Source organism: Saimiri boliviensis, chromosome 11 (assembly GCF_048565385.1).
Source record: "Saimiri boliviensis isolate mSaiBol1 chromosome 11, mSaiBol1.pri, whole genome shotgun sequence".
In the NCBI taxonomy this organism is placed as follows: Eukaryota; Metazoa; Chordata; class Mammalia; order Primates; family Cebidae; genus Saimiri; species Saimiri boliviensis.
This window is the reverse complement of record NC_133459.1, coordinates 42,301,535-42,313,813: the sequence shown is the minus strand read 5'-3', so window position 1 is coordinate 42,313,813 and position 12,279 is coordinate 42,301,535. Positions and strand designations below refer to the sequence as shown.

At 58.4% G+C, this 12,279-nt stretch overlaps 1 protein-coding gene across 18 annotated transcripts in view; it reads right to left on the bottom strand.

Moving 5' to 3' along the window:
* Positions 1-12,279, bottom strand: part of PTPRF (protein tyrosine phosphatase receptor type F) — a 91,973-nt gene that overhangs the window by 16,273 nt on the left and 63,421 nt on the right. For 5 of the 18 annotated variants that reach the window (XM_074380674.1, XM_074380678.1, XM_074380676.1 and 2 more), the window contains 10 exons: positions 9,647-9,952; positions 8,784-8,977; positions 5,570-5,596; positions 4,192-4,309; positions 3,536-4,114; positions 2,739-2,836; positions 2,296-2,549; positions 2,117-2,210; positions 1,271-1,498; positions 755-909 (listed from right to left, as the gene is read on the bottom strand). In XM_074380674.1, coding sequence (XP_074236775.1) covers positions 755-909; positions 1,271-1,498; positions 2,117-2,210; positions 2,296-2,549; positions 2,739-2,836; positions 3,536-4,114; positions 4,192-4,309; positions 5,570-5,596; positions 8,784-8,977; positions 9,647-9,952 — 2,053 coding nt within the window. The remainder of the gene's footprint in view (positions 1-754; positions 910-1,270; positions 1,499-2,116; positions 2,211-2,295; positions 2,550-2,738; positions 2,837-3,535; positions 4,115-4,191; positions 4,310-5,569; positions 5,597-8,783; positions 8,978-9,646; positions 9,953-12,279) is intronic. The other 13 variants (XM_074380677.1, XM_074380680.1, XM_074380679.1 and 10 more) reach the window with 6 other exon arrangements.

Below are 12,279 nucleotides of genomic sequence, written 5' to 3'. Positions count from 1 at the left end.
CACAGCATGTGTGGGCCTGAGCACTGAATTAGTTCAGTGTCGCAACGTCAGGAGTGTCAGGAGTGGTGACGGGTCAGATTAGCCAGGTGTTAGGCTGTCAGGCTGAAGAGGCTGGGCTTTATGTTGGGAGCCACCAAAAGGTATTAAACTGAGAGTGACAAAGTTAAACTTTTGGAAATCCCTTTCAGGCTGGAGGTGCACGGATAGGAAGGGGAGACTGCTAGGGTGGGTGGCTGCAACTACCGAGGGAGAGGACTGAGTGGGAGAGACACACCGAGGCTGAGACAGCAGCGAATGGCATGGTCACAGCAGGCTGTCAATCACGTCTGCTAAGTGAGCATCCGCGGCCTGTGGGCCTACAGCTCGACCTCTCTAGGCCTAAGTGGGAGAGCGGGGCTAGGGAATCATCCAGAAATGGTGGCAGAAGGGAGGGACTCGAGGTAGGAGCCCAGGAGATGGTGGTATCTTAAAACTGAAGAGGAGACAGACGCACTCATATAACACAGACAGATAGACGTGCCAGGGATGCACAGGGAACAACCCTCTGAGGCTTCAGCTCCTCATACCCAGGCTGCCACACAAAGGCTCCCTCACCTGACAGATGCAGGCCTGCAGACGTAGGGAGACACACACTGCTTCTGCCCTTCCTGCCGAGCCTGAGGCCCAGGGTCCCGGATGCAAGGCACCACCCTCGGAGAGGGCCCAAAAGGCGAGGGCAGGTGGCCGTCCCCGGAGCGCTGAGGGCAGTGCTCACCTTTTGAACAGGAGGATAGCGATGACAATGAGGATGATGAGGATGACCGCCAGCACGGGGCCCGTCACCCACAGCATCTCGGGCTCCTCCTGCTGCTGGGCTGGTGTCACCTGGACCACGATCTCATCCGAGTAGGGGCTGGAGGCATAGCGCTTCTGTGGCCCAGTGGAGAACAGCAAGCTGTGAGCTCAGAGGGAGGCCCCCCACCCTCTGCCTGTCATCCCTGGAGAAAGGGCTCTGGGTCTGGGTTACCCTGGGCCTGGTCTCCCAGACCCTACAAGGTGGCCCTGGCAGGACTGGGTCTCTGGAGCCACACTAAGTCTGGCCTTTGGGTCCCAGGGCTGTGTCTTAGGATCCCTGTGACAGGTCTTGGGTCTTTGGGGCTGGCCCCAGGCTGGGGATCTCGAAGCCCCTAGACTGATGCAGACCTGGGATCTGGTGGTGTTTGAGACTGGCCTACTCTCAGGCCAGGCCTGGGGTCTCAGGGTTCTGAGAGCCACGCCGGCTCAGGCAGACCTGGTCCACGGGTTCCTTCAAGGAGGCCAGCACAAAGCACTGGTAGCTCAGGTCCGGAGACAGGGGTCGGTTGTAGAAGCCCCGGTAGTTCTTCTTGTCCCCCAAGGTGAAGGTCTCAGGGAGCGCATCCAATTGAGCAGCCACATATGGCTTCAGACGGTCTGCCTGCCGCCGCCGCCGCCGCCGCCGCCGCCGCTCCTCACCGCCCTGCTCGATGGCTTCCAGAAGCTGGCAGAGCAGAGCAGGGGGGTCATGCGGGGCCTTGGAGCGTGCTGGCCCTGGAGCCATGGCCTGGGATGTCGGCTCCCTGGGCTGAGATCAAGGCTCACCTTCTGGGTAAGAGCCCACACCTGCCCAACCCACTACCCCCACAGAGTAACGCCAGATACTGCAAAGCTGCTCCTCCCCACTAGCCCACGAGAAAAAGCCCTGTGGGTAAGCTGCCCCACCCTAACCAGAGAAGGCTGCTTCCACACTGGCTGTGCGAAAGGGCTGAAGGATTTCAATCTTCAGGGACTCCTGGCCGTAGGGATCACCAAGCCCCCATGGCCTCTAGATCTGCGACACTCTGCGAAGTCTACAGGCCAGGCATTCTCTAGACCTGCAGAGGCATCTCCACCATGCCCACCTCTCCGTAAGCCCCCCCGGAGTTCTGCAAATACTCCTAGACGGTTTCCTCAGAGTCTCTCTCTCCAGAGAGGGCTGCTCTGACAGCCAGAGCAGCCAGGAGAGAGATTTCAATTTGGGGAGTGGATCTGGGAGTCACTGGCCCAGTGCTCAGGGCAGGAAGGCCACAGCCGATCGCTGCAATGGGGCTGTCAGTGTCCCCATCCCCTCCCCAGGCACCTCATCCAGCTCCAGCTCCTCGGGTGTGCTCCACCTTGGCGCCAGCATGCTCCCGCCCACACGGTCGATGGGCACCACCACGATGTAGAACCACCTGGGTGGGCAGGGCAGGAATCAGGACTGTCACCACTGCCCGCCTCCAGCCCTGCCCCGCCTCCTGTGATGCCTCGTGTGCACACCTGACGAGTGAGGGGTCCTGCACATGGGGCATGGAGAGAGCGAATCGGCCATCCTCTATATAGGCAGAGGCAGGCAGCGGCTTGTGTGGCAGGAGATCGGGGGCCGTGCGGATGGACACCAGGTGCTGCAGGCCCCCCGCGCTGCTGCCCCGGTTCATCAGCACGAAAGAGTACTCCGTGTTGGGCTGCAGGTCTGCGATCAGCTTCCGCATCGAGTGCCCATCCACGTCCACACTCTGCCCGTTGTACAGAATCTGTGGGGGACAGGAGGGACAATGCCTGCCTCTGGGTGACGTGACCTACCATGGGCTGCAAGGCACAGTGCATGCACACACAACCACAGTCCTGCTCCACAGCCAGGTGCACGTGGCTTAGGACTGGAATGACAGCACGCAGCAGGCCTGTGTGTGTGCTGGGCTCAGCAGGCCATGGCCCTTACTCACCTTAAAGGGCACGGCCGACTTATAGGAGTCAGGGACCTCCCAGCTGAGCAGCACAGATGTCTTCATTGCAGCTGCCACCCGGAAGTTCTTGGCAAACACTGCAGAGGCAGAAGAAGAGTGTCAGCTCTGCTGGGTATAGGAGGTAGGGTGAATGCGCTGACGGGTGGAAGCTGAATGGCCAGGATGAGATTACAGCTGGGGAATGGGGAGTTGAAGGATGGCTGCAGAGTACTAAGTGCCCCACTCCCAGCCAGCTTCAAACGGCACAGTTGAACTCCCAGCCCAAGCTCTTCCACAGCGAGCAGTGAACAGAGTGGGGGATGCCACGGCAACCGGGGTCACAATCTCCAGAAACACGGCTGTGAAAGCTTGAGCCAATGGACACCAGGCCAGAGTGATCAGAGGTCAGTGGGTTTCGGTCATGAGAAGCATGTGACCCTAGAGCATGTTCACTAGAGGCTGGTGGGTCATAGCCCCAAGAGATTAGTGTCACACACCAAAGATCAGAAGGCTGCACACCCAAGAATAGTGACACAGTCAAGAGAGATCAGTGGGTCAAGGTCACGAGAGATCAGGAGGTCACACAGCAAAGGTCAGTAGGTCAAGGACAGCAGAGGTCAGGGCATCAAGAACGTGCTGCCCATTCACTAGAGGTTAGTGGTCACAGTCATGAGAGATTGGAGGTCACACCCCAGAGGCTGGTGGATCACGGCTGCCAGAAGTCAGTGGGTCAAGGAGAGCAGAGACCCCCAGGTGCAGCCAAGCTCGGGTAGGGCTGCCATGTCCACAGCACACACCTTGCTCCACTGGCATGGTCCGGGACTGGATGCTAGGGCTGAGGGGGCCGGAGCCTTTGCTGGTCCATGCACGGACCTTGATGTCGTAAGTGGTGTCTGGCTTGAGGCCAGCGAGGGTAAAGCAGGTGTCTGTCGTGACGTTCTGTAGCTCCTGCTGGCTGTTGATATCTCGGAACACCACGGTGTAGCTAGTGATGCGTCCGTTCCTCTCTGCCAGCACTGGCGGGTCCCAGGCCAGTTCCGTGGTAGATGTGGTCAGTCCTGTCACACGCAGGTTTTGGGGGAAGCCGCTGGGCAGGCCCTCAGGGGTCCTGATCTCCTTCTCGAACTCCTCGCCCAGGCCAGCCCGGTTCTTGGCAGCAAGCCGGAAGATGTAGGTGGTCCCCTTGTGCAGGCCGGTGACTGTGAAGTGCTGGTCGTCCTTGCTGAAATCTATGGTGTTGGGCCGTGCCTCGTCGGCCCGGCAGTACTGCAGCCGATAGCCCAGCAGCTCGCCAGGCAGCTCCTTGGGGGGGTGCCACTGGAGCAGCGCAGTGTTCATGGCCGTGGTGCTGATCATCATGGTGGGCCGGCCTGGGACTGAAGGACCACGAGCTGGGCTCTGGCGCTGCCCTCCTGCTGCCCCGCCCTCAGGTCTGTCCTGACCCCTCACTCACCTGCACCTGTTGTCGTAACAATTTTGGGCTTGCTGCGGGCACCATCCCCCTTGGTGGTATAGGCAGCGACAGTAATGGAGTAGGTGGTCTCCGGGGTCAGGCCGCTGATAGTGGTTTCCTGAGGGAGGAGGAAGGGTCCATTCCCATCACAGGAATGCAGAGAGAGGCCAGACCCTGTCAGGGACCCCAGGACTCCAGCTCGAGGGGAGTTCCTGGTTACACACACAAGGCCAGGGGTTGTGGAAGGTGGGGCTGTACAAGGCTGGCCTCTGCTGGAGAGGAAGCAGGCAGGTGGGATGCAGGCCTAGGAGGACCCACCCACCCCAGGAGCCGCACGCCTGGGGCAGACAGCTCATTATTCCTTTCAGACAAGAACAAAAGGCCAGACTGTTTCCCTCACTCCATTGTACTGGGAACAGTGGCTGAGGATACACACACGGCACAGCCTCGCACGCACCCAGCACCTTGCATGGCTCTTGGAACCCACACGAACACAGCCTACAGCTCCTGCGTAAGCAGGTGTAAGGCCACCTGTGGACACGACTGTATGCATGCACACACAGAGCGAGGTAGTGGTGTGGGCTAAGGTGCCACCCTATAGGACCCAGTCAGGACTCCACCTGCTCCCATATACGCCACTAACTCTGTGAACATCTACACCTTGCAGTATCTCTTGGGAAAGGTGGGGGAGGGGCCAGGAGAATAAGAAAACCTTCACACCTGGGGAACTGGCGGACCCTGCCCACATACCCCTTCTGCAGCAAACGCATTATCTCTGGACATGCTGAGAAACACCATGGGAGGTTCAAGCCACATCACACAGAAAGAAAAGTGGGAAGCAGGGCAGCGACCACCGTGCAGTGGGAACAGAGCTGTCACCAACCCTGGTATCCCTCCAGCTCTGGCCTGAGGTGGGGCCCCTGCAGTTGCCACCACCCCCTGATGGGCCCCTCCTGCCCCAGCTGGAGGGTCCCAGGGTTGGGGCCCCAGAGTGCACCAATGCTAGAACCCAACTCCCCAGACTGCCCTCCCAGCCTGGGACCTGAAGCAGGTGATTTTTCACTCCAGGGATCAATAAGGCCTAACAATCAGGATCGGATTTAACTCCAACCCTGTCTGGCCCGAGCAGGGGCTGGGCCCTGGTCGATCATGAACATTGGCCTCAAATTGCTGCTCGACAGGCGAGAAGTAAGGATTAGAGGAAATGCCAATCGCTGCTCAGCTCAGTGCTGGCGTCTAAACGCCAATTTTCTCCAGATGTGGCTGGTGCCCTGTGGATCTTGGCAGCACAGGCTGGCAGGAAAGGAGGGAGAGGGGGAGTGTCCCATGAGCCCAGCCTGACCCAGGTCTTGTCCACGTTCGCACACCTGTTACTTACATAGTCCTCGGACTCGTCTGGCCGCCACTGACCGCGGGAGAGGGAGAGAAAGGGAGACAGGATGGTGAAGGACTCTGACCTGGAGGGGAACTGGCCCAGGGAGGACAGAGGGAGAGCTTGGGCCTTGAAGTACCCCTGGGGGTAGCACCCCAGGACAATGCCCGATTCAAAGATTCGAGTCTCTGCCTCACTGGGCACCAACTGTGTGTGCCAGGGCTGAGGAGGGTAGGGAGACCAGGAGGGCAGGCAGCCTCCAGGGAGAGGACCTGCTGACTGAGGGGCCCAGGAATACAAAGCAGCTAGAGGTGCTTTGAGGGAGGGGCTGCCAGATGTTGGGGGTGGGTTCAACAGCTCAGGCTAAGGGGAAGGAAGATACTGAGGAGTGAATGGGGTGCCCATATGCTCTGGTTTGCCTCAGACAGTCCTGGCCTATGCTTGCAGCCACAGAATGATTACTCAGTGTCCTTCCACCCTGCAAAGCATCCAGATGTGATCATACATTATACAATCACACAGGCAGCCCAAGTGTCCCACAACAATGAGAGCTGTACCATGGCTAGGATGGGCCAAAGGGCAAGCGGGGCAGCAAGACTATGAAGGCTGTGAATGCCAAGCTCAGAGCCTGGGCTGCAGCCCACAGGCAAGGGGAACCACCTATAACCCTGTTCCTTCCTCAGGGTGTCTGAGAATCAAGGCAGGAAAGAATGTTTCGGGGCTGGCAGTGTTGCAGGCCATTGGTGCGTGTCGGTATTCTGGCTGGACAGGTGGAGGGACTGTGAGGTCTCCATGCTGAGGCTCCATGAAACATCATAGGGGATGGTCCATGATGTCTCCAAGTTGGAGGTACCTTGGGGTCCTCCGGCCCAACCACCCCCACAGTGCCAGTGTGGCCTTTGTCCACTGGTCCCCATGCTGGGCGGCCTACGTTCCTCCTGTCCTGGGATACTCTGCTGCAAAGTCCTTGAGAGAAGCATGGAACAGAACATGAGAGGAAGCTCTGGACAGTGCATGGTCCTGAGGTCCCCAGTGCATGGTCACTCTATAGGGTGCGGCTGGCCCACCCCCGTTCCAGTTTCCTTGCCTAGGGGGAGACCTGGGCTGTCCCAACCAAGTGGAGGTTCTCATATGGAACCTGTCCTGCACCAGGGGCAGAGCAAAAAAGAAGGGAAAGACAGAGGATGAAACCAAATGGAGATGAAAGGAAGGGATCAGAGGAATGGCAGGAGGAGGAGGGAAGGAGGGAGGAAAGAGAAGAGAATGAACAAAAGAAAAACAGAGGCTGCAAGGAGAGAAATGAAGGCCATGAGAGGGGAAGGGAGGCATGGAGGTGGAATCAGGCATAAAAGGAGACAGGGCTGGCTCCACACTTCTGGGGTGGGGGTGGGGCACGCACCACATAGTTCTTTCAGGCCTGAGGGGGCCCTGAGCTGAGCAGATGGTGCTGTTGGGTGAAGGACAGGATGTGGTGCCCTTGATGGAAGTCCAGAACAGCTGGGCCCCGTGGCCAGGCTCAGGACCAGGCCCCATCTGCTCTCCCACTGGCGAGGAACAGAATGACCCAGTCCCAATGGGGCTACAAGGGCAGGCCTCCATCTTCACTGTCCTCCATGAGCCCAGACTCTAGTTCACCCCCATGATGGGATGTCTTGAGGCTAAAACAGCAGCGTCCCTGAGCCTCTGGCCCAGCTCCCTTTCAAAACTCCTCGGACCAGAAGGGGGCACTCGAAGTAGCTTCTCTGGAATCCCACTGGCCACAGCTGTGGCCATTGGCCCCCCTAAGAGAGGAGGACCTGGGGGAACCCATTCCCAGGATGTTTCTGGGTAGGTGTGTTCACTGAGGCTCCATGAGGAGCCCTCAACCTGCCCCAGGAGTGCAGGCAGGTGCACACATCCGCCGCCTCCACCCCGGGTGCCTTAGTACTGGGCAGGCTGAGAGCGGGAAGAGGGCACCCTCTGGGCAGAAAGGAATTTTGCTTTAGATGGCTGAACACAGCTGGAGGGGTGAGGCTCCCATCTGTCTATGTGGGTGGCCCCGCCCCTTTGCACAGTGTGTACAGCATGGAGTGGTTGGTACATGTAGCCCTGCTCTCCGCCCAGGCAGGGGTGAGAGGCTGGATGGGGAGGGTGTGTAGGTCCCCCAGGCCCTGCTCCTTGATGGGGAGATCTTGAGAGCACCACACCAGGTGTTGAGACTCTCCAGCAAGGTCTTTTGGGAGGCGGCTCAAGACAGCAGCTGCGAGTGCCCTTTCCTAGGGGTCCATAGACATGGCTTCTTATCCAAGAGCAGCCACCTACTTGAATAATTCCAAATGACTCTCATAACCTCCCAGCATTCCAAGTTCTCCATCTGAATAGCAACCAGTGTTCAGAATAGCCCAGGGACCTCACCCCAAGCTCACGAGCAGGACCCTCCTCCCAGGAAGACAGACACACAGAGGGAGGTGTGAGGCTGGCCAGAAGGCCTAGCCCTTGTGGGTGAACATCGGGAGCTGAGCCATTCTCTGGGGGGCAGGAGCAGGAACACCCTGCCTGGCTACTTACAGAGGTCTGCAGCAGCCACGGACCCATGGCCGGCAGTGGGGTAAGAGCCCTGGGGCACTCTCCCTACCCTTTCTGTGGGAGAAGCAGATGCCAGCTCAGCACTGTCTAGGGAAAAGGCACATCTCAAAACCCAGCCTGGTGGGGCTTGGTAGCTCACACCTGTAATCCAGCACTTTGGGAGGCAGAGGAGGGTGGATCACCTGAGGTCAGGAGTTCAAGACCTGCCTGGCCAACATGGTGAAACCCCGTCTCTACTAAAAATACAAAAATTAGCCAGGCGTGGTGGTGCACACCTGTAATCCCAGCTACTCGGGAGGCTGAGACAGGAGAATGGCTTGAACCTCAGAGGCAGAAGTTGCAGTGAGCCTAGATTGCACCACTGCACTCTAGCCTGGGCTTGAACCCGGGAGGTGGAGGTTGCAGTGAGCTATCATGCCACCGCACTCCAGCCTGGGCGACAAGAGCAAAACCGTCTCAAAAAACAAAACAAAACAAAAACAACCCCAGCCTAACCCCTGACACTGCCAAGCGTCTCAGGTCTCACAACCAAGGTAAGGCAGTCACAGCACTGCTGAGGGCAGACAGGGTAGAGGGACATATCTGGGCCCTGAAAAGGAACTTGTGTATGCTGGTCTGTGCTCACCCTGCCCCCCAACACCACCCAATGAGGCACCTGGGTCTCGGCTAGCATGACGTCTTGGATGATAGGGAGTCCACGGGGCTCGCCATTCTCCAGCCGCACGTAGGTGACCTGGTAGCCTCGGATCTGGCCATGCTGCTTGCTGGGGACAGGCAGCTTCCAGTAGACACGCACGGCAGTGGAGTTCAGTGGCTCCACTTCCACCTTCCTTGGAGGCCCACTGGGCACTGGGGGTCAGGCAGAGAAGGAAATCAGGCCTGGAGGTACTAACCCTGACTCAGATGGGCACAGCAAACTCAAGGGCCCTGCCTTTGCACCCCACTCCCCTAGGAAAGGCCCTGATAGAGTTTCCTTAGGTCACCTGTCCCTGGTGAGGAACACGGAAGGTTCCCTCTGCCTGCCATGAGTAAGAGCCCAGGACTGGCCCTGCCCACCCCTCTGGCCCAGGCCTTTCACTTGGTGGGGAGGGTCGACATGGGAGAACAGGTGGAGGTGGGGCACCAGGTCTTTGACCACCCCAAGTCAGCGTAACCTGTCCTGACACTTGCTAGGCCCCAAATCATGCCAATGTCCAGCCAACAGAGTCTTGCTCATTCTACTTTGAGTATCTTTTACACCAATCTTCCCAATCTTGACCTTTCAAATCTTAGTTAAGGCTGCTTCTCCTGTCTTAGCCCGTGAAGGCTAATCTCTGGGGCTAAGGCTAATCTTAGCCCCAAAGGCTGGGATTTGGGCATAAGTTATCCCATAAGTGACATCTCCCCACTTTGGACCATTAGGCCTGAACCAGAAAGATGAGCTGACCCGGGCCTGTGTGAGGAAAAGGAGGCCTGTGGTGCTTGGGGATAGTGCCTGAGGCAGAGCGCCTCCCCTCCCGCCCCGGTGGCACTGCCTACCGTCCTCATCGGTGCGCACCAGCACCGGGCTGCTCTCGGGCCCGGGGCCCACGTCTGTGTGTGCCCGCACCCACACCCGGTACTCCGTCCACTTCTCCAGGCCCACCAGGTCCCAGCTGGAGTGCTCACGGCTGATGCCTTCCACCACATGCCGCCCGCGGTCCTCGCCGTCCACCGCCACGTAGGCCACGGAGTACTGGGTGATAACGCCGTTGCGGCTGTCGGCCGGCGGCGGGACCCAACTTACCCGGACCGTGGTGGAGCCCGTGCTCACACATGTCACCTTCTGGGGAGGGGCGGAGGGGGCTGGGGAAGACAAATGGGGGGGAAGCAAGCAGATGGAGGGTGGGGATCACAGGCACAATGACTGAGCCACAGTGGACTGGAGACTCACCCGGGCCAGCTATCCCTCAGGTGCTGAAATGGCCATCCCAGGGTCCCTCCAGGCAGGCTGCCGCCACTCTCGCCAAGGACACCTGACTCCCTCTGAACTGGCTCCCTCCCTGCCCCGCCCCCTGCACGCATGGTGATATACACACAATCACACACACTCTCACACAGCCTCACACACACGGTCTCACACACACAGTGTCTCAGTCTCAGCGCCTCACATGTCTCTCAGTCACATGCTCTGTCACACAAACAGGGAGTCTCATACATACAGTCTTGGTGTCTCACAGTCTCACACACAGTGTCATATACACAGTGCCTCAGACACGTCTCTCACACTGTTACGCCCTGTGTCACACAGCCAGGGTGTCTCATACATACACTGTCTTGGAGTCTCACAGTGTCTCTCACACAGTCTCACACATACACATAGTGTCCTATACACACAGCCACACACAGTCACAGACTCACAAACATACATGTCACATACACAGTGTCTCACATACAGTTAGTCTCACAAATATACATGTCACCTACAGTGTCTCACAGTCACACACATATCCATCATGTCACATACACAGTGTCTTAGGCACACAGTCTCACACATAAACATAGTGCCATACACAGTGTCTCACATGTGTCTCTCACACACAGTCTCTCAGAGTCTCACACACACAGTTGTGTCTTGGTGTCTCACAGTGTCTCTCTCACACGGACTCACATACGTATAGTGTCACACACCCAGAGTCTGTCTCACACACAGCATCGGACACACAGTCTCTCATACACACACAGTGTCTCAAAGTTCTGATACAGCTTATGTCACACAAGTTCTCTCCCACACACACGCCATCTCACACAAAACATACACGATAGCAGATACACACAAGTACACGGCCAGCCCACTGCCACCTGCACACACGGCCACATATGGAGAACTGCTCCCTGTCTGCTGTGCCCACAGTCCTGCTCTGCTGAGGAAGAGTGGCCTCGGCGGCCCTTTTGGCATAAGGCAGCCTTCCCCTGTGCCCGCCTGGACACAGCCTCTTTGCCAGAGCCACAGGTAACCACTGCTGGAGGCCAGACATGCATGCCAATGGCCTCATGTGGAGAAGAAGCACCCACCAACAGAGGTGCCCTCACTCAACAGGTTCCTTGGGAATTAGGAGGCAGGCATGTGTCGCCTTGTGCCCAGTGACACTTCCAGACTCCACGCCCACCGAGGACTCTGCTGCAATACACAGGTTTCCTCTTCAAGTTCTGTCACCCCCCCCCCGCCATGGGGACTTCAGCAGCCCCTTGACCCACTGGCCCCAGAGCCCCTCATCTCCAGGACTTTCTCCTCCCCCACACGGCTGTGGTCATGCCCTGGAGGCTGCCAGTATGGGGCGGGGGGGCGGGGGTGCCCTCCTTCCAGAATCATGGACTCTCACATCCCCTCGCCAGCACCATCCCCTCGCCCCAGCTCAGTCACTCACTCCAGGCCCGGGCACTGTGCCTGCTCACCAGCCCCTCAGGACGCCTGTCCGTCAACCTTGTCCTTCCCAGCCTCCATGTTCAGCCTCCATAGCCCACCGCCTACCACTCTCTCCACAATATCCCAAGCTCCCTGCCTCCTGATCTTTCTATACTCCTTCCTGGCCTGTGCCAAGCCTTAGATGAATCCAACTCTCCCCTGCCTTCTCTACAGTGACACTGGGGCAGGCTGGCACCCTATGCGCACATCTCCAGAGGCCTCCTCCTCCAAGACCCTCCATGCTGCCTGTTTCTGCCCCATGCCCAGCTCGCTCTGCCACTTTACACAAAACACAGTCTCCCTCCTCCACGCTCCCCAGACCTCCAGCTCCCTTTGCCTCCCTCCTCTCGGCACATGGCCACGTCTCCCACTCTGCAGGGAGGACCGGGTTTTCACAGCTTCTCCCTCCAGCTCTTGCTACACCCACCCACCCTGCCTGCATCTGCGGCGATTCTCTCCTTTCCACGCATGAGAATGGAGAGTTGAGCCACCCTGTCCAAGGCTAAGCTCTCCCACCGCCCACACTGCACCCCTTCTCTCCACCTCCTGAGGCTCCACCAGTTACCCTCTTTTCCGTGGTTTCTTTTTTTCCTATTGACTGTTTCCAATAGCATTTAAATATGCTTGAGATTTCCCCATCTTAAAAGAAAAATCCCAGGCTGGGCGCGGTGGCTCATACTTGTGATCCCAACACTTTGGGACGCCAAGGCGGGGGGATCACCTGAGG